General features: G+C 34.7%; 3 protein-coding genes, 1 long non-coding RNA gene and 1 pseudogene across 6 annotated transcripts; 2 read left to right on the top strand and 3 right to left on the bottom strand.

The window, feature by feature from the left end:
- Window positions 1-3,091: 3,091 nt before the first annotated feature.
- LOC108224834 (uncharacterized) lies at window positions 3,092-5,929 on the bottom strand. Of its 3 annotated transcripts, XR_010284766.1 has the most exons (7): window positions 5,743-5,929; window positions 5,610-5,661; window positions 5,478-5,527; window positions 5,310-5,404; window positions 4,331-4,989; window positions 3,668-3,960; window positions 3,092-3,525 (listed from the first exon to the last, which is right to left on the bottom strand). It is a non-coding gene; the product is annotated as an uncharacterized LOC108224834 (long non-coding RNA). The 3 variants fall into 3 exon arrangements; XR_010284765.1 differs by having other exon boundaries at window positions 5,310-5,527; window positions 5,610-5,664; XR_001807479.2 differs by having other exon boundaries at window positions 5,310-5,527.
- Window positions 5,930-7,421: 1,492 nt separating this feature from the next.
- LOC108226218 (probable WRKY transcription factor 31) lies at window positions 7,422-9,631 on the top strand. The gene is made up of 5 exons (XM_017401165.2): window positions 7,422-7,700; window positions 7,785-7,883; window positions 7,969-8,454; window positions 8,548-8,661; window positions 8,739-9,631. Exons 1-5 carry the CDS (start codon window positions 7,488-7,490, stop codon window positions 9,384-9,386), a joined length of 1,560 nt encoding a protein of 519 aa, XP_017256654.1. The 5' UTR covers window positions 7,422-7,487; the 3' UTR covers window positions 9,387-9,631.
- A 2,960-nt stretch (window positions 9,632-12,591) lies between these two features.
- Window positions 12,592-14,139, top strand: LOC108226686 (mitogen-activated protein kinase kinase kinase 18-like; annotated as a pseudogene).
- A 370-nt stretch (window positions 14,140-14,509) lies between these two features.
- On the bottom strand, window positions 14,510-15,028 carry LOC108226986 (dirigent protein 1). The gene has a single exon (XM_017401981.2). It carries the CDS (start codon window positions 15,026-15,028, stop codon window positions 14,510-14,512), a length of 519 nt encoding a protein of 172 aa, XP_017257470.1.
- A 323-nt stretch (window positions 15,029-15,351) lies between these two features.
- Window positions 15,352-18,201, bottom strand: LOC108224561 (uncharacterized). Its single transcript, XM_017399224.2, has 2 exons — window positions 17,680-18,201; window positions 15,352-15,954 (listed from the first exon to the last, which is right to left on the bottom strand). Exons 1-2 carry the CDS (start codon window positions 17,954-17,956, stop codon window positions 15,572-15,574), a joined length of 660 nt encoding a protein of 219 aa, XP_017254713.1. The 5' UTR covers window positions 17,957-18,201; the 3' UTR covers window positions 15,352-15,571.
- Window positions 18,202-18,299: the final 98 nt, after the last annotated feature.

Here is an 18,299-nt window from a genome sequence, read left to right as displayed (position 1 = left end):
ATCTTTTTCACTGAAGTACTGCTATGCATACATTGTCGCACATTATTATTTAAAGAGTTTGGTTACAATGAAATGCAATTTGAGAAAGTTTGCGACATGGGTGGTTACATATATTAGTTCTTAAGTCATACAGATGGTTGCATACTTTGGCACACTTCAGATAATTATAACCTAAACGATAGAGTCAAATCATTACAAATTGAAAATCAATGATCTGGCTACAAACAAAATGCTGAAATTTAATATTCTTCAAATTTTGGAGTTTTAGTTTGATGCGAGGTCAAGATCCAACACCGGCTGTCCCGAGTTTGTGGAGGCTGTGGCTTGAGTGATTGTAGGGTTCGTAGCCTGAGTAATAAGGAAGTGAGTTTAGATATATTGCCATAACTTTTAATGGAAATGAGTGTACAATGATTTTGTATGAATTTACCTGGGTTGATGTTGCATTTTGTTGATCTGCCGGATGGTCATTTTTGGCTTCCCAGTGGAGGAATCCATTGCATATTTGGCATGCCCAGTACACATGAAAGAACCTTGAGATGTTTATTTCTTTAATGTTGAGTAAGATTGTATACTCCTTTCCAGCTAAGGCTTTCAAGATTTGTGGCATCTCCATTCTTCCCTGATTCTTTAATTTAGAAATAGTTTTATATGAAAGTTAGTATTTATATTAAAAACCACAAAAGGACTTATGTAATTTATTAGATTTGTTTGTTAACCTCCTCCAAAAGGTTCCTAACTCTCTTCATAATCAGTGTCCTGACTTCTCTATCTCCCAGGATTATGTGTACCTCATCAGTGTTATCCTCTGCTAGAACTGAAATGCGATATCTGCAACCCATAGTGAAGTTGACTGGTTATAATGTTGTATAAATTACCAATATGGTACTGCAACATTGGAGTTTAATGTTTGGTTTGGGCAACTCACCTTATCTCTGGGTAAGGCACCAACCTGTTGCAAGCCTCACAAACGTGTACTGAGTTTTCCGTTTTTATTTCTTTCCTGCATCCAGTGCAAGCCAAGTAACACCAATTTGTTGTTTCATCGACAGATTTTATTCTCACATGTGTTAAGACCTTGTTCTGTATAGTGAGAAGATGTTTGTAAGTAATAAACCAAAAATTCTTGCAAAAAAAGCGTAGTTGTTTGAAGAAGCTGACCTCGATGTATTCCTTCCCAAATTTTTTAATCATAGCAACTTTCACCAGTGCAATCTCCGTTTTTTGCTTTTCAGCAAAGACTTTCTCAACAAACTCAGGAATTTGTAGCCTATTATGTAATACATTAGAAGGAAACAGAGCACACCATAATGCAAATGACATTGAAAGGAATACTAAGAGGCCGTTTGGGTGAGCTTAAAATAAGCACTTCTTGCTTAAAATAAATAAGTGGAATAGAAGTTAGAAGCAAGTTAAAACTTATAAGTGATTAAAGTGTTTGGTAAATAAGTAGAAGCCCTGAAACAAAAGCTAGCATTCCTAGCTTTTTATAAGTGCTTCTTGACTTATTACACAAACGGTACGAAATAAGTGCTTCTAACTTATAAACCCAGAAGCTGGCTTTTAAGCCGTTGCCAAACACCCACTAACATTTTTCTGAGTTGAGCTACGACATGGTGTTTGTAGTTGATGTATACTCTTGCATATCGAGAAAATTATGCCCGCTTTGCTTGGGCCTTTAAAATTTATAAATTTTCAATAAAAATAAATTATTATCTTATATTTGGATGATAATTTTAATAAAGCTAAATAATTAATTTGTATATATATAATTTGCTTTTGTTTTTTTAGTATATAAAAAGTGTTTTTTCTCAACTATGTCGAGCTGCGACCCCTCGTACTTTAATCGAATATTTATGATCAAAATAAATTAAATAGCTAAATGACGCCTGATATTTCAGTGAAATAAGTTATATTTAAATAATTATGATCAATAATGATTTAATATATTTCGTAGTTTCAAGAGAATAATAATGTAATAAAATTTCATTTAAAACAAATATCAAATTCAACAAAAAATTATTGTATAATTTGAATATTTTAAAAAGATTGGTTCTTAAATAAAATTCATTTATATTCGAGAGTTATATAATATCTTTTTGTATTTTAAATGATTTTTATCGAGTACTCCTCGGCGTCGCCGAGCGGCGATGTCTCACGCTCTAGTCAAATATTTTATAATTATAAAATTATAAAATATAATATAATAATTTATATTTTAGTATATAAAAATATAATATCTTTTAATATATAAAAAGCCTTTTTATCAAGTACTCTCGTATTTTAATGTATATTTTAAAAAATTATAAATTATAATAATTTTTAAATATTTCGTAGTTTCAAGAAAAAGGTATAATGTACTAACAATTCATTACTAAAATTAAACTTAGATTCATCAAAATATTATTGTAAAATTTGAATATTTATAAAGTTTAATTCTTAAACAGAATTCATTTATGTTTGACAATTACGTAATATCTTTTAATATATAAAAGTTATTTTTTATAAGCACTCGTCGCCGTCACCAAGTTGTGATGCGTGACACTTTAATCGAATATTTTATAATCAATAATAATTTACATAGATTTCGTAGTTCCAAGAAAACAGTATAATGTAATAAAATTTACCGGAAAAATAAAAGTTGAATTGAACAAAAAAGATATTGTATAATTTAAATATTTATAAAGGTTGGCGCTTAAATAAAATTTATGTTCGAGAATTATACAATTCACGTTTTAATCAAATATTTACGGTTCAAAAATTTATGATAAATAATAATTTACGTATATTTCGTGGTAAAATAAAAATGAAATTCAACAAAAATTTATTGTATAATTTAAAAACTTATAGAAAAGTTATTGTACTTATAATAAACATTTTTTAATTAAATACTATACATAAAACTCGGTTAAATTTAGTTTAATGTAATTATTAAAAGTCAAAACTCGATTAAGGCTTGTATCAAGTGTTTTTTTTTTCGGTCACATTGTATCAAGTGTTCATTATATTAAAGTTAAGACAATATTTTTTTTATTTGTCTCTACTTGTCAAGTGAACTCAATAAGAGGTATTGAAGTACATGACAAACACCTGAATAACAAAATAATATTAACAATCCCAAGTCTTTTGCCTAAAGTCCAACTAACTTGTCTATATCTTACATCTTCAGAGGTCATTTTCTTTTAGCACAGAACTTCATTCAAGTTTAGGCAAATTTTTTGGTGTGTCTGGACAACACAGAATCATGGAGCCCTACACCACTTGCCATTTATACTGAAATCTCCGGTAAGAGGAGATGAATGAAGGCGTGTTTATTTTGTAAAAGTTTGGACTTCACAGGATACTTTTGCCGTGCATCTCTGTAGTTTTTAAGACAGTGAATCTCAAGCAACAGGACTCTTTGCTGCTGCGTATCATAATTTTGAGGCTTCGAGCGAGAGGTAAAGCTGTACTTGAGGGCCTGTAGAGATTTCATTGGAATGCAGCAAGTGAATCTTCCATAGTATGGATATCACTGAGCCCATCCTGAGGACATAAAGACAAAATATTAAATTTTCAGAAACCAAATGCAAACATTAATATGATCCAAATACAACATATATGTGTAAGTGTAGATAAAAAAAAGGAAAAAGGAACAGGTCCGGCAACAGAGAGGTAGTCATGGTACCTGGTAATGAGGTGCAACATCTGGCTGATTAACTGTTCCGGGAGGTGGATTATCCACAGCAAAACCAACTTCATCATACACATCCTTTTGTTTTCCACTTTACTGGATCCTTGTATGTTCAATATGGCAACATAGTCCTGGATCTACAAACAACGTGGCACATTCAAGAAGGTTATTGCCCAATTATGGTGAGTTGATAATAGTATCTTGAACCACCAGCATAGCAGGGCAGCCTGGTTCTTCAAATCCTCCAAGTTCAAATTCCAAGCACTGATTCCTCGAATGTATTCTTGCTGCAAAAGACCATTAAATAGCCATTAAACCAAGTGATTCACGCATCACAAGATGTCAACTGTCCTCTCTGATGTAAGCACATTATTGCTATGGAAGTAATGCCAACTGTTAGTTTTCACACTAACAATTTTCCGCGTGTCAGTAGGGAAACATTAGAACAGAGCATGAAATTTTCATAATAATTATATCAAACAAACTATTAGTATTGAACTCTTGGGCAGATCTAAAGACTTATACATATCCTCAACAGCATGATGGATGCAGATTTTCTCAAAGTATATATATGAGAAAAAGGTGAGGCAACAGGTACAAACTGCAGTTGTACATATTAAATATATGTTCATAAAAGTTTAGATGTTGTCATTTTACCTGTGATAGTTGCTCCTTATATGGACAAACCTTTACCACAACGCCAATGAGAGTTTGGCCATCAAACAAAATCCAGGTCACTAATGCTAGTTATTGTGCCTATATATCTAGTAAACCACAAAAATATTATATGGTGTGAAACTGTTGATGCATAAATTAATTAGAAATAAATTACACTTTCTAATATACCACTTTGTCAATATGCATCACATAGGTTATTTATCTGCATCATACTGAAATGTGAAAGATAATTTATTTATTTCCCTTGTTTAACTATCCTGGGAAGTCATCTTTTGTATTTTATGTGCTGCATACATCTCCTTTGTTTCTGTTTTCTAAAGCGGGAAGAGGCTTCGAAAGTTGGTTACATGAGGACTACATTTGCTTCTGTAATATGCTGCATACATCTCTACATTGTTTTATTTCATACAGAATATATCAACTCTCCACAATACTTTCCCATTATAATTTTCAACGCCAAAACTTCAATATAAACATCATTGGTACTTAAATATCAAATGCAAGCACCACACAATATTAAAAATTAAAATCAGAATGACTGCTAATAACAATAATAAGTCACAGAAGTAATACTTAACTCAATACATGGATCCATGTACATATAAGAACTTGTAGCACTGGTCCATAAAAGCATCAACCTGAAACAATAGGAAAATACTTGCAGTTAGACAAAAGAGCTCACAATGCTTGCAACAATCCACAAATCAGAGCATCACGAAGCAGTGGAGTAAATAAAACTTTAACAAACAATATGAGGCTATAACATGAATTATAAAATGAACACAACATGTTTGGCCAAGCACACTCAAACTCCCATTAAAAATATATATAGCTATCTTACGTCTTGTAACAACCATCATAAAAAAGCCAAACTCCATGGATCAATTTTAAAAACTGGAGATACCCAAAACATAGTATAAGCATATACAAAACAGTCTAGTTACTAATCAAAACTCACATAGTCGCACACAAAAGTTACTTGAATAATGATATATTCATCAATCTTGTTCTTTTGAGCAAATCATCAAACAGATTCCGGACGAAGTTCAGCCGCTGAAAATAGATCAAAGTTATTAGACAGGTATAGACGAAATCAACTCCATCATCAGTGATAATGGGGTCTAACATCCTTGTGCATCCTCGCGCCTCTTTTTCGTTTTTTAAGAGGCATATAACCTGAAAACGGACATCGTTGTTAGAAGCTAGGTTATAGTGTGTGCGAAAAACTATAACAAATACGGTAGAGAAGTAGCGGAACCTTGTATCATATTCTCAGAAGTGAATAAACGCCGCGAACGATCATCATCATCCTGCTAGTAAACCAAGCAAAATGCTTTAAAAAACAGATCAAGAAATAATAAGTAAGAAGGCAGCATATACACGACTATAACCTGGTTCATGGCTTGCGCAGAGCTGCAGAAGAAACTCCCTCTTACGAAGACAGGTCTGTGGCGTGGTGGAGTTCAGCAATGGAGGAGGCTGGGTTTTCAAATTTGAAATTAGTAAAATATCTTTAACAAAACATGAAAACAACCTAAGCTTGTAACATAAGCTTCGGGTTAGTACGGTGTAATGAATAAAATATACAGAACACAGCAGCAAGAGAGCACGTGGGGTAAGTAGTTTACGTGGCTGCATTGAAACAAAGCGGTGGCATTTTTGTAATAAGCTGGAAGTCTGGGGTGAAAGAATTAGGCAGGGCTTTACTGTACAAATCACGCATCAGGAGCTATAATATAAAGAGATATGCTATTTCTGTATATTTTGAACATTGTTTTCATTGAAATAGCTCTTTTAGGGGTAAACAGCTGAACTGGGAGTAAACTAAAGTGATTGTATGCAAAAAATGGTGGGCTACGGTTTCAGATTTTTTTTGCCAACCAAGGGTGGTACCGGAGCATGGTCGGACACATACTTCTTATATTTATTTGACTGTTTTGCTAATTTTATTTTTAAAAATAAGATTTCTAAAAAGATATTCGAAAAATATCAAGAAAACACATTTAACATATATATTCAAAGAATATGAAGAAAACAAATTTCTAAAAAATATATTGAGAAAACACATTTTAAAAAAATAATTTATTAAAGTAAAATACTAAAACAAGTCCTTCATAACGTTTAATATTTATTATAAATAATATGTTCAATTTATAACATCTATTGCTAAAAAATTGCTAATCATCGTAATCGATATGATCCAAGTATAATATTTTATGATTATACCGATTCAAGTATAATATTCTATGATTATGCAAAATTAATGCGCTATTTGGACATTAAAATTACGCAAAAATCACTATGTTAGTGGAGCAACAATGCAAATGAAAGATTATTTGATAAATCTAAATTTTCCAAAGAGCTGCAGATAATTGCAGGTCTTTTCTGAAAAAATTTGCTTTCCACCTTTTATCAAAAATTGTCATAAATTATATTATCAAACCTCACCAAAAATAAATATACAAATATCAAAAAAAAAATTAAACAATTATCAGAATTTTAAACGACACTTTTTGTTACCATCATTTTTCCGAGAGAACATCAATTTTGAATAGCACTCTTAAACAAATCTTTAATTTATTTTAGTAATAAGTAAAAACTTTATACTATTTTTAGAAATATAAATAGCTAGTCTTGCAAAAAATAGCAGCAGGTCTAACTGCAAAGACTAGAAGACCGGGGCACTGATCATATACTCTATTTATCTGGCACTCAACAAAGCATATGTAATCAGAGATTGTCTTATTTTCTTCGAGTCAAAGTGAAGGAGAGATTGACAAGGGAAGGCGTAGTCGTCGAAGTTAAAGTGTAGACCTCGTAGTGTAAAATAGACCACAACAAGTAGAAAAAGAAGGAAGAGAAATAATCAGACCCCGTTTCTCCATTTTATAATACCGAATCCAAATAATTTTCTTAAACAAATCTAAACACTCACCTTGTATTTGGTCTTCTCTGCATCTCAGTCTCCACCTTCTTAGCCGAGTCCATTGCACTACCGTTTCAAGACTCTCATTCTATCACTTGTTTGGTTCTTGCTATAAATTTGTCCTTGCCAATGGCTAGTGGACTCACCATTGATCATTCTGAGTTTCGTTTTTTTTTTTTATCATAGAAAATTAAATTGATCAAGTCAGTTATGGACTCGTCTCCACCTGCAGAGACTTTTCATTTTGCTGTTAATATTAACCGCGCCACAGTTGATCATCAGAACAGGCCTGATGAGATGGACTTTTTCGCGAATAATAAAATTCGAGATGAGAATGAGCAGTCCAAGGTGACGGATAACACGAGTGATGCTGATAATCTTAGAGGCTTCTCTCCTCCTGCAGACTTGGATTCCAACGTCAATGTAATCTTACAATTTTTATTTGCATGATTTTTTAATTTTGTTTTTGGTAATATACATTGCGATAATGAGTTGCATTGGATACAGACTGGTCTGCATCTTCTTACGACGAACACGTGTAGTGATCATTCGGTAGTGGATGATGGAATATCTCCTAATGCAGAAGACAAGAGATCGAAAAATGAGGTAATTAACTATCCATGATCTTGTCATGAAATTTACAAATTTGTTTTTTTTTATTCGCGATATAAGGTTGTTGATATTATTGTAGGTAGCTGCACTTCAGGCAGATTTGGAACGTACCAACATTGAAAATCGTCGACTGAAGGACTTGCTGAATCAAGTGACAAACAATTACAACACGCTCCAGATGCATCTGGTGACAATCACGCAACAGCAAGGTCAGAAAGGAGCTGATCAAGAACTGGAACAATTCAGTGATCATCAGCCTAATAGCAAAGCTGAAGTAGCAAGACAGAACAGTAGTGCTGGTATGGTACCTAGACAATTCATCAATCTGGGACTAGGAGGCCAAATCAGTGGGGAGACGGATCGTGCCTCTTCACCTGAGCGCGGTGATCCAAGTAACACGGATAATTTGTCTAAAGAGGATGATGCGGATCCAGGATCACACAACATGTGGATGGGAGGGAATAAAGTGTCTAGGCTAAATCCTCCCAAAAGCGTTGATGAAGCCACAGAGGCGACAATAAGGAAAGCTAGAGTCTCGGTTAGAGCACGATCAGAAGCACCTATGGTAAGCACTTGTAGTTTTCTACCAAAGCTGAGTTTGTCTATCTATAAAGTATGTTATTGATCACGATACGATACGTGCATTGTTTAATGTCAGATGACGGATGGGTGTCAATGGAGAAAATATGGGCAAAAAATCGCCAAAGGAAATCCATGCCCTCGAGCTTATTACAGATGTACCATGGCTGCAGGATGCCCAGTTAGAAAGCAGGTAGCCTTAACTTGTGCATAACTTACAATTTACGATACGATCTTTTAAATGAATAATAATGTTATCTATGCATTTAGGTACAAAGATGTGCTGAAGATAGAAGCATCCTCATAACAACATATGAAGGCAATCACAACCACCCTCTGCCTCCAGCCGCGATGGCAATGGCCTCCACAACATCATCAGCAGCACGAATGCTACTCTCCGGATCAATGCCAAGCGCAGATGGTATCATGAACCCCAATGTACTTGCCAGAACTCTCCTCCCCTGTTCCAGTAGCATGGCCACTATTTCCGCTTCTGCACCATTTCCAACAGTCACTCTAGACTTGACACAAAATCCAAACCCCTTGCAACTCCAAAAGCCACAAAACCAGTTCCAATTACCCTTCAACAATACGCAACAAAATCCCCTGTCAGGCGTCTCCCCTGCTGCCCTGCTTCCTCAAATATTCGGCCAAGCGTTATATAATCAATCAAAATTTTCTGGCCTACAAATGTCTCAGGATATGGAAGCTGGCACGTCGCAATTAGGCCAGCAGGCTCCTCCACTAGACCACTCATTGACGGACACTGTCAATGCACTTACGACGGATCCAAATTTTACTGCAGCTCTAGCCGCGGCCATCTCATCCATCTTTGGTGGAGGATCTCATCCAAATGGAAGTCCTTCTAGCAATGTGAATGTGTCACAGTCAACTACCAGCAACAACAATGGAGGGTAACTAGTAGCAACAATACTAGCAAGTATGGCAGCACTAGACTTAGCATTCCAAGCTTTTAGAGGATCAATGAGGGTTGATTATTTTGTCATTTCAGTTATCGCTGAAGAAATGGAGAAGTTAACATAAAAGCTCATTTTGTGATCAATATTTTGGTTAAACTTGAGAGAGAGCGTTTCTTTATTTTATTTTTTTCCGTTCTTTCTTGTTTGAATAATGAGATCCAAACTGAAAGCCCTTTTAAATTGGATGCTAGTTGGCTCAACCAATATTCAGGCCTCAGGGCATGGCAAAAGCCCATAACATGAATCACATTCCCAAACATCAAAAGAATTAAAATCATCTTAAATTAAAATCAATATTTTTTCCCACAATAACATGAATCAATATTAAATATAATCGAAACCACAATCCAAACGCATCCGACGAGAATGTAAAATCAAAATCAACTTAAAAGATTAATAACAAGAATTAGTACTCCCTCTGTCCCAGTCAATTGTATACGTTTCTTTTTCACTGCTCGACACGCTTTTTAAGGCGCTTATAAAACATAGTTCTACAACTTATTTTTAAGATTTTCTTTTTTTGTATAAAAGTATAAATGTTATACTTTTATACATAAAAAGAAAATCTTAAAAATAATTTATAGAACTATATTATATTGAAGCATTAAAGTCCGTGTCGCGCCTCCGTCCCCCAATGTATACTATTGATTGGGACGGAGGGAGTAGCTGTGTAAAATGTAAAGTGATCAGTGCTTCAGCCACGTATATTATTCTAGAAAGAGCGTGCGTCTGATGCAAAATGTGGGCACAGTATCTATATTTAACATGTGGAGTTATTATTGAGTAAAGAATATTGCTCCAATGAGCAAGCAAGATTAAAGCAAGTTTATTACGTAAAATGGAAAGGCCTATAATTCGACACGTGACTTAACCTTTTCGTGATGACCAGCTGCCTTACAAACCACGCATCACAGATTCTCCGCAAGCATATTGTTTGAGCATCCCCAACGGTACTCCTAAATCATTCCCTAAACAATAATATAAAATGTGGCTCCTAGTAAGTTAATACATCAGAAAACGTGAGAACTTCAATGCTACTCTTTATATTTGGCTCCTTATTCACATTTTATATTTATTTTATATAAACGAGAGGAAAAAGTTAACTAAAAGAGAGAGAAGATTGAAGGAAAAATAATAAAATATTGAGTTAGGAGCTACTAGATGCTTTTTAAAAGAAAGGAGAGAGAGTAGGCTCCTAAATTTTTAAAGAGTATCTAGGAGCCCATTGGAGCACTAAATTTTGATTTGCTCCTAAATTTTAGACTTAGGAGCTTGTTTAGAGAGCCCCTTGGAGTTGCTCTTAGTATATGTTTCTAATGAAGATTATTGTGATTTGTGAGTAACAGAAACTGATAGCTGCAGTTAAAGGAATTAATAAAGATATTATTGATCTGTCTTGGTTGTTCTTTAATATGTTTATAATTATATGTTACTCCCTCCGTCTCTTTATTCTTTTCCTATTTGGGATGTCGGTACTGTTCATAACATGAGACAAATTACTAATTTACATCTAATCTATAAAACTAAATATAGTCATGAATGATCTTGTTAGATTCGTATTCACGAGTACTTTAATACAGTGAAGTTTTTATTTTTAATGCTACTACGAAATGAAAGATATTAACGATTAAAAATGTGTGTTGGCAAACGTGAAAAGTACAAACAGGAAAAGTATTTAGAGACGGAGGGAGTAGGTGATAATTGTAATTTTAACTACGATTTGATTGATGTTACTATGTTAGTTGATTTCACATCTTGAATAGACATTGGGTTGTTCAACTGGACGGAAAATTTTAAAATTTTACATAACATTTCTGAAAATTTTAATATTGAAAAATTGTAAACGTACTCAGATTTTAATATTTGAATCCACATTTTTGCCCGAAAAGATTGCGCATATAAACAAAAAGTTTTATATCCAAGGTCAGTTAATAAAAAAAGAACTTACATAGTAGAAAAGCGATGAAAATAATATTCATAAATTAACATGTTTGATGAGCGTTCCTCAATTTTAGACACAGGCGTGGAAATCGACAATCGGAAGTAATTTGTTGACCTATCATTCATAATTTATCGGAAATTTTCCGGATAAATCAATAATTTTTAGTCGAATCAAAATATAATCGTTAAGTTTGTGAAATTCATTTTTAGAATTAATCAAAAAATTATAAATATACCCGGAATAGTATGAATGTATTAGTAATCTGGTATATATGAACGGAGTTGATTAGTTTGGAGATTAGTAGTTGCAACTTAAATCTCTCCCGCTCTTTGCTTGTCTAACTTAGTGTTTGATATGCCTTGATTTTGTGTTGACTAATGGCATAATTTGATGATTATTTTGGAACCATAATGTTACGCTAATTACACCATCTAAAATTAGAGATCAAGGAAAGACACGAAATAGCAACTGTTCAACAGATTTGGTCACATTACTTTTTCCTTCTGGAAAACGAATCACATATTTAGTGCCTTGGACCCTGTTAATCAGTAGTATCATCTTGCTTTTCTGTGGGCTTACCGACATACCTTTATGCACTATAACCTTGATTAACATCTGCAACTTTGACGGTGCTAGCCATTTATTTATATTTATTCTCTTTTCTACAGTTTAAACTTGTATACCTTATAAATGAAATGAGTATCTGTTTTATATCTGTTTAAATATTAAAAAAATAGTATTTATTAGCAAAAAAAAAAAAGAGTATTCCTGACCCTCGTGGCTAAAAATATATAATTAGCGCTTGAAAAATAATATATATATAATTTTTAAAAAATCTAATATCTCGTGGCCATACTGGGCATCGTTATAACTTTTTAAATATATTGATCAATTTAATCAATATAATCAAATTAAAATAATTTATCATTTTGATAAATTTTATCACATGTCCAACTTAGTCAAGACAATCCGAGATGCTCGTAAAACATAAAACCAGCAAACAAATTCATCACTTAAAAAAAGTATATGAGATATATAACAACTTTTTAAAAACCAGTTTTGACAAGCTTTTCAAATAAACCAATAGAATGGCACCTCCACTTTATTTAAATTATAAATAAATAAATAATCGAACCCACTTCAATCTTCTAAATAGATTCTCATGTTATCCTTGCTGTGATCACTCCATCCAATATAAAGGATCCAAGTTAACCATCCAAAAGATATTGAATCCAATCTCCAATATCTAACCTCCTCACCAAACTATCTAACAAATGTACACTCAATAACTTTTATGTTACCACATGTCCACTTCTCATTTTGCCAAGCACTCCCTCCCTAAATTTCCAACTCCCCAACCAAAATTTGCCACATCGTTAAAAGAATCATCCACAAAAGTGTAAGAGTGGCCACCTATACACTTCCTACCCAACCAACCAAAGGTAACACAAGCCCACTCTTCTTATTTATATTTGTTACTATAACCAACTACTATGACACAATTCATTCAAAATAAACTTCTGTTCACTGCAGATATTCTGTGAACTGACAAATGGACTGGAGGAGAGGCCGGACTATTGGCCGCGGAGCTTCTGCCACCGTCTCGATGGCTAGTTCTTGCGGCTGTAACGACATTTTTGCGGTTAAATCGGTGGAATTATCAAAATCTGAGTTGTTGCAGAGAGAGCAGAGTATTCTGTGCAGTTTGTCAAGTCCTTATATTGTGAGCTACAAGGGGTGTGACATTACTAGTGAAAATAATAAGCTCTTTTATAATCTTAAGATGGAGTATGTTGCAGGCGGAGCGCTTAGTGATGTGATTCGGACCAAAGGTGGTAAGCTAGACGAGGCGATGATCAAGTGTTACACGTACCAAATACTACAAGGCCTAAAGTACCTTCATTCAAGCGGCGTGGCACATTGTGATATAAAAGGCGCCAACGTTTTGATAGGCAAGGCGGGTGCTAAAATTGCTGATTTTGGTTGCGCCAAGTGGGTAAATTCGGCTGTAGGAGCGACAATTGGTGGCACGCCAATGTTTATGGCGCCAGAGGTGGCACGAGGCGAAGAGCAGGGGTTTGCGGCTGATATATGGGCACTTGGTTGCACAATTATTGAAATGGCTACCGGGGGATCACCGTGGCCTAATAGTACTGACTCAATGTCAGTACTTTACGAAATTGCATATTCTGGGAAATCTCCGGATTTCCCTGAAGTCTTGTCTCGAACAGCAAAAGATTTTCTTAGCAAATGTTTAAAGAGAAATTCAAATGAGCGGTGGACGGTTCAACAGCTTCTCAAACACCCGTTTCTTGAAGAGTCCTGCTTAATCAGAAAGCAGGATCAAGAACTGGATACGAGCTCTCCAACAAGCATTCTTGATCAAGGGGTCTGGAATTTCATCGACGAAGAATCAGAAGTTTTAGTCCAATCAAGGTGTTTGGATTCATGTCCTGATCAGAGAATTGAACGTCTGTCGGTAAATTCAAGAGTGCCGAAGTGGACATGGGAGGAAACTTGGATCACAATCAGAGGAAACAATGATGGAGATGAAGACAAAAGGAGCTTGTGGGTCAAGAACAGCTATGGTTGGTGATGAAATTGAGCTGGAAAGTTGTTGTATTGTTAGGGACTAGGAGATATTAATACTGGATATTAAATGTCTTAGGTAAAAATATTAGCTGTAGGAGTAGTGTGGAAAAAAAATGTGATGGTTTTGCTCATGTACATAACATTTTTTTTTTGTTTCGAGAGACTATCGATGAATCAATCTCTAATGAGTAAAAATGTGTCGGCACCTCAGAAATAAGTAACTTGCGCATTCCAAAAAGTCCATTTCACACCTAATGATATTTTGGTCTTGTACCACGCAATTCTCATGAGATCAGGTCACAAATAAGTCCAAGCTGGATTAGTACTTGGTAGTTGTGGCTGAAACACGGAAATGGTGAAAAGGAATGACAATGAACTAGGATATAAAGATGATATTTTATGTAATTCAACATTTTAAGAGTTTCAGGGCTTTAAATTTCTGCAATTGAACATTACATAAAACACATAAGAGCAGTAGTGCCCCATAACTTGGTTTATAGGTTTATTACAAGATGCCAGGTAGTGCACTAGTAATGCTTGACGGTAACATTGCACTGAATCACTGAGTATGCAAGTGACATGTCCAGATAAACAGTCTCAAACGTCGCGTATCCTCTTGCATATCTGAATTTCCCCGTACCTGCAACCACCGCGACTTCTCTCACGTTATCAATCTGACGGCTAGCTCCTTGCACTTCTAATGTACTCCCGTTGTATTTACTGTTTGTGAAAACAATTGAGATCAGAACATGAGTGTTGGAACCATCTAATGCAGAAGTCACGTATATGCCTTGTGCTCTGGCAATTTCAGGGGACGCCTTGTCTAATCCTTCAGTGATAGGGTCGTCAGTGCAGAATACTGTTCCGAAGCTGAAGAAGGACCAGAGGCGACCGGGGAGGCCCGTGATGGGGATCACAGTGGCGTTTGGCCCTGCAGACCAGTCCTGGAAGTATAAGGTCATGGTGGTAGTTCTGAGCTTGGAGGCTTCAGAGTGAGAACATATGGATGCGACTACAAGCAATACCAAAGCGAGCTTGGCGGCCATTGCTATAGGAGTAATAATGATAATAGTATGCAATCAATGAATGGATATGCAAAATGCAAATGTGATTTAATAGACTGTCAAAGATAAAGGACAAAATTTGGGATTTACAAAATACCGGTATTGTTTAGAGTAATTGTCAGAGTAGTACATGTTAGTTTAGAGAATGTGTACCCAACATGCTTGTAGAATTATTTGCCCTGAAGAAATCTCCTTCTTATGTTGGGCAAAACAACATGAAATAAAAGATTCGAACTCAGCAAACTACATATAATAAAGCAGATAATCTGATTAATATGAACTGGAAGGAGATTGGCAATATAAAGTTGATCACACAATAATACCTCAGCAGATTTGTGCCACTTTGATATTGACAAACATCATAATGTTTCCTCCATTAGTTTTTGCACTGAAATACATAATCTCACTGTAAAGCTAGTCATTTCTCTCCATTCTTGGTTACAGGCGGTCTCAAAATACAAAATCTAAATATATGTTACATTGATATAGAGAACTCCACTTTTTGCCATACGGTATTAACTTAAGTTACATGTTCTTCTTGCCATCAGAATGTGATGAATTTTGATCAATAGACTGCAGCTGGTTCCGAAAGTTTTGGTTCTCTTCCTGCAAACGAGCGTGTTCTTCGAGAAATCCTTCAGATTGACTTTTGAGGGCCCCTAAACTTGTTTCAGCAGATTTTACCTCTTTTTCTTTCGTTTCACATTTAAATTCCAGCTCTTTGATCTTTGCCCTCAAATTAGAAATCTCTTCGCCTAAAGCCTGCACTCCCTCTCCTCCGCCACTTTTGCTATCATCGAAACTACGATACTGTTTCTTTGCGGTTTCCATGGTTTTTCTAAGGAGGCGAAGTTCCCTAATATAATGGTGTAACTTATCTATCATAAAAGATAGAAACAGAGAGAATCCTGCATGCATGGAAAATTCTATGTCAATATTTGTAAACACAAATTAACACAATAAATCAATCATCTTACTTTCTTGTAACATATATATAAGGTTCTATCAAAATTTCATTAAATAGCCTTAAACTGTATTTTTGCTAAAATTCGATAATGGCCAATTAATAGGACATACCACAAAACAGAACAGCATACAGAAAGTTTGGCTGGTGCTGTGAGGCCTAATCTACTCGTATTTTAACAGAGAAGCACCTCGCTAATTTAATGTGCTACTAAATGTCCGGTTTTGTTTTTGTTAAGTACGCTACTCCAATATCAAGTTCTCCTATCTCAAAAGATCTTTCGGCTCTTCAAAGATCAGCTGAGGTAACTAAAGATTAAAATATAAACACGATATATTCACACCATTTTCTCCAACAAGAAGGTCAAACTATGCCACCAGGAACTTGAAGTGATAACTATATATTATGTCACCTCAAAAACTTAGCAAAAGGGATATACTCCCCTAATATTGGTACATAAACACCATAAAGTTTGAACCCTTTAATTTTACTAGCCAGACAAGGCATTGAGCTAGTAAATAATCCAAATATATATGCAAACAATCTCCTGTATACTAATTACACATCACTGGAACAAATGATATATATATCATCCGTCATTTTTGGAATTCAGGTAGAAAATGAATATTGGAAGGAGACCATACTTATTGTTTAACAAAAATGGAAGTAAAGGGGGTCGGCGTACACCAACAAGCATTTGTAAAAAAATTATGCCATGTAGAACATCTCAAATTTGGCTTCAGTTTAAACACAGAAAACAACCATAGAGCATTGTAATTATATACATTTATAATAAAAATATGACTTGACTTGAACAATACTGATAGTACAATAGTTGGAAAGGGAAAACATGAAGAATTCTCGGAGGTAATAAATAATACAAATCACTCCTATAATAAGTAAAAAACCTCACCGGCAAAGTAAGTGGTAATGCCTAGGATGTGGATTCAAATGTCTTAGACGTAAACCTCGGCGGTAAAGTAAGTAGTAATGACTAGGATGCAGATTCAGGTGTCTTAGTTGTAAACCTGTAATCTTGAATTCGTACGAAAACTATAAACCTTTACGCATTTATAGAAGTGGAAATTTTGCTCATTTTGTTGTTTGTTAAAGATTTACTTCTTAAAAAGACGATTATACAGGAGGCCGCATTATTACACCAAACTCCTTAGAGCATAACCCTTAACTAAAAACCTCCGGATGTTGGCTATATTTGTCGAACCTCTATTGACTTGTAAGACGATTCCACATCATTTAATACCATATTCAAATAATACATTCTATTTATAACAACCTAAAATAATAAAAACATATGATTTGTAAAATATTAAAATATAACCGATCAATACAGTCATTCCATCAAAACACAATGTCTTAATGGCTTAGCAAAATTAACATAATTAGCATTTTCTATCATTTTAGTCTATCATTATAGTCAACTCCATTGCAGATGTTCTTAGCACCTATAAATAAAAAACAAATCTGAATTTTGATCACCAAGAATCATAACTCGTCTACTTTGTATCCAGTTGGCCATTTAGTAATATCCCTAGAGAACTTCAATTTTATTTTTTTTTAACTAAACACAAAAACTTCCATAAAAGCATCAACAAACAAACAAGCACAAGTAAACCCACACACACACAATTAACAAAACGAAAAACAGTACCCATGAGAGAAGCTTGGAGCATATAATTAGCAAGCAGAATCTGATCAGTAGGATTCAGAGACTCCACAGGCCGGCTCTGCATCTCTCTAACAGCATAAACATAGTACATCATTATCACAAACACAGTGGCGGCTACAGATTTCACAACCAGTGGGGCCCGCCCTCGTTTAGCGCGATCGATTCCCATGATCAGGAGCTTCCTAAGTGGGTTTCTGAACAACAGCAGCATAATCGAGGCCATTTCAGACAGCACCAACGAGAACAACAACTGATTCATCTTCACTTATCGTCTTGCACGCTTCCCGATGCAAAAGACAGGAAAATTAACCCTAGTATAAGCCTTGTAGGATGTGTAATAATAGATTCTGGAAATAGGAATCTAGTAGATTGAGATGTATGTGTAGAATCTATACGTACAGATAGTATAGTCTATGTGTGTGTATAAAGCGTGTATTGTGCACTGCCGACGGGGTTTGATTTTGTGTTTGGGTGCAAGGGTTTGGTGTAAACACGTGGTTTGGGCCTTTAAGACTTTAAATGGCCGTCGACACCAATTTCAATCCACTTTTCTTGAATTTTATTTCAATGTTGGTTATTATTTTGTCAAAAAAAAAGTGAAC

This window comes from Daucus carota, chromosome 6 (assembly GCF_001625215.2).
Source record: "Daucus carota subsp. sativus chromosome 6, DH1 v3.0, whole genome shotgun sequence".
NCBI classification, from domain to species: domain Eukaryota; kingdom Viridiplantae; phylum Streptophyta; class Magnoliopsida; order Apiales; family Apiaceae; genus Daucus; species Daucus carota.
Note: the sequence above shows the minus strand (reverse complement) of the source record. Positions and strands in the feature narration are given on the sequence as shown.

Coding starts and splice junctions, on each gene's coding strand:
- LOC108226218 (XM_017401165.2), top strand. CDS start 7,488: ATGGACTCGTCTCCACCTGCAGAGACTTTTCATTTTGCTGTTAATATT. Junction 7,884..7,968: donor ACAAGAGATCGAAAAATGAG/GTAATTAACTAT, acceptor ATATTATTGTAG/GTAGCTGCACTTCAGGCAGA. Junction 8,662..8,738: donor GATGCCCAGTTAGAAAGCAG/GTAGCCTTAACT, acceptor CTATGCATTTAG/GTACAAAGATGTGCTGAAGA.
- LOC108226986 (XM_017401981.2), bottom strand. CDS start 15,028: ATGGCCGCCAAGCTCGCTTTGGTATTGCTTGTAGTCGCATCCATATGT.
- LOC108224561 (XM_017399224.2), bottom strand. CDS start 17,956: ATGAATCAGTTGTTGTTCTCGTTGGTGCTGTCTGAAATGGCCTCGATT. Junction 15,955..17,679: donor GCTCCAAGCTTCTCTCATGG/GTACTGTTTTTC, acceptor CCATGCATGCAG/GATTCTCTCTGTTTCTATCT.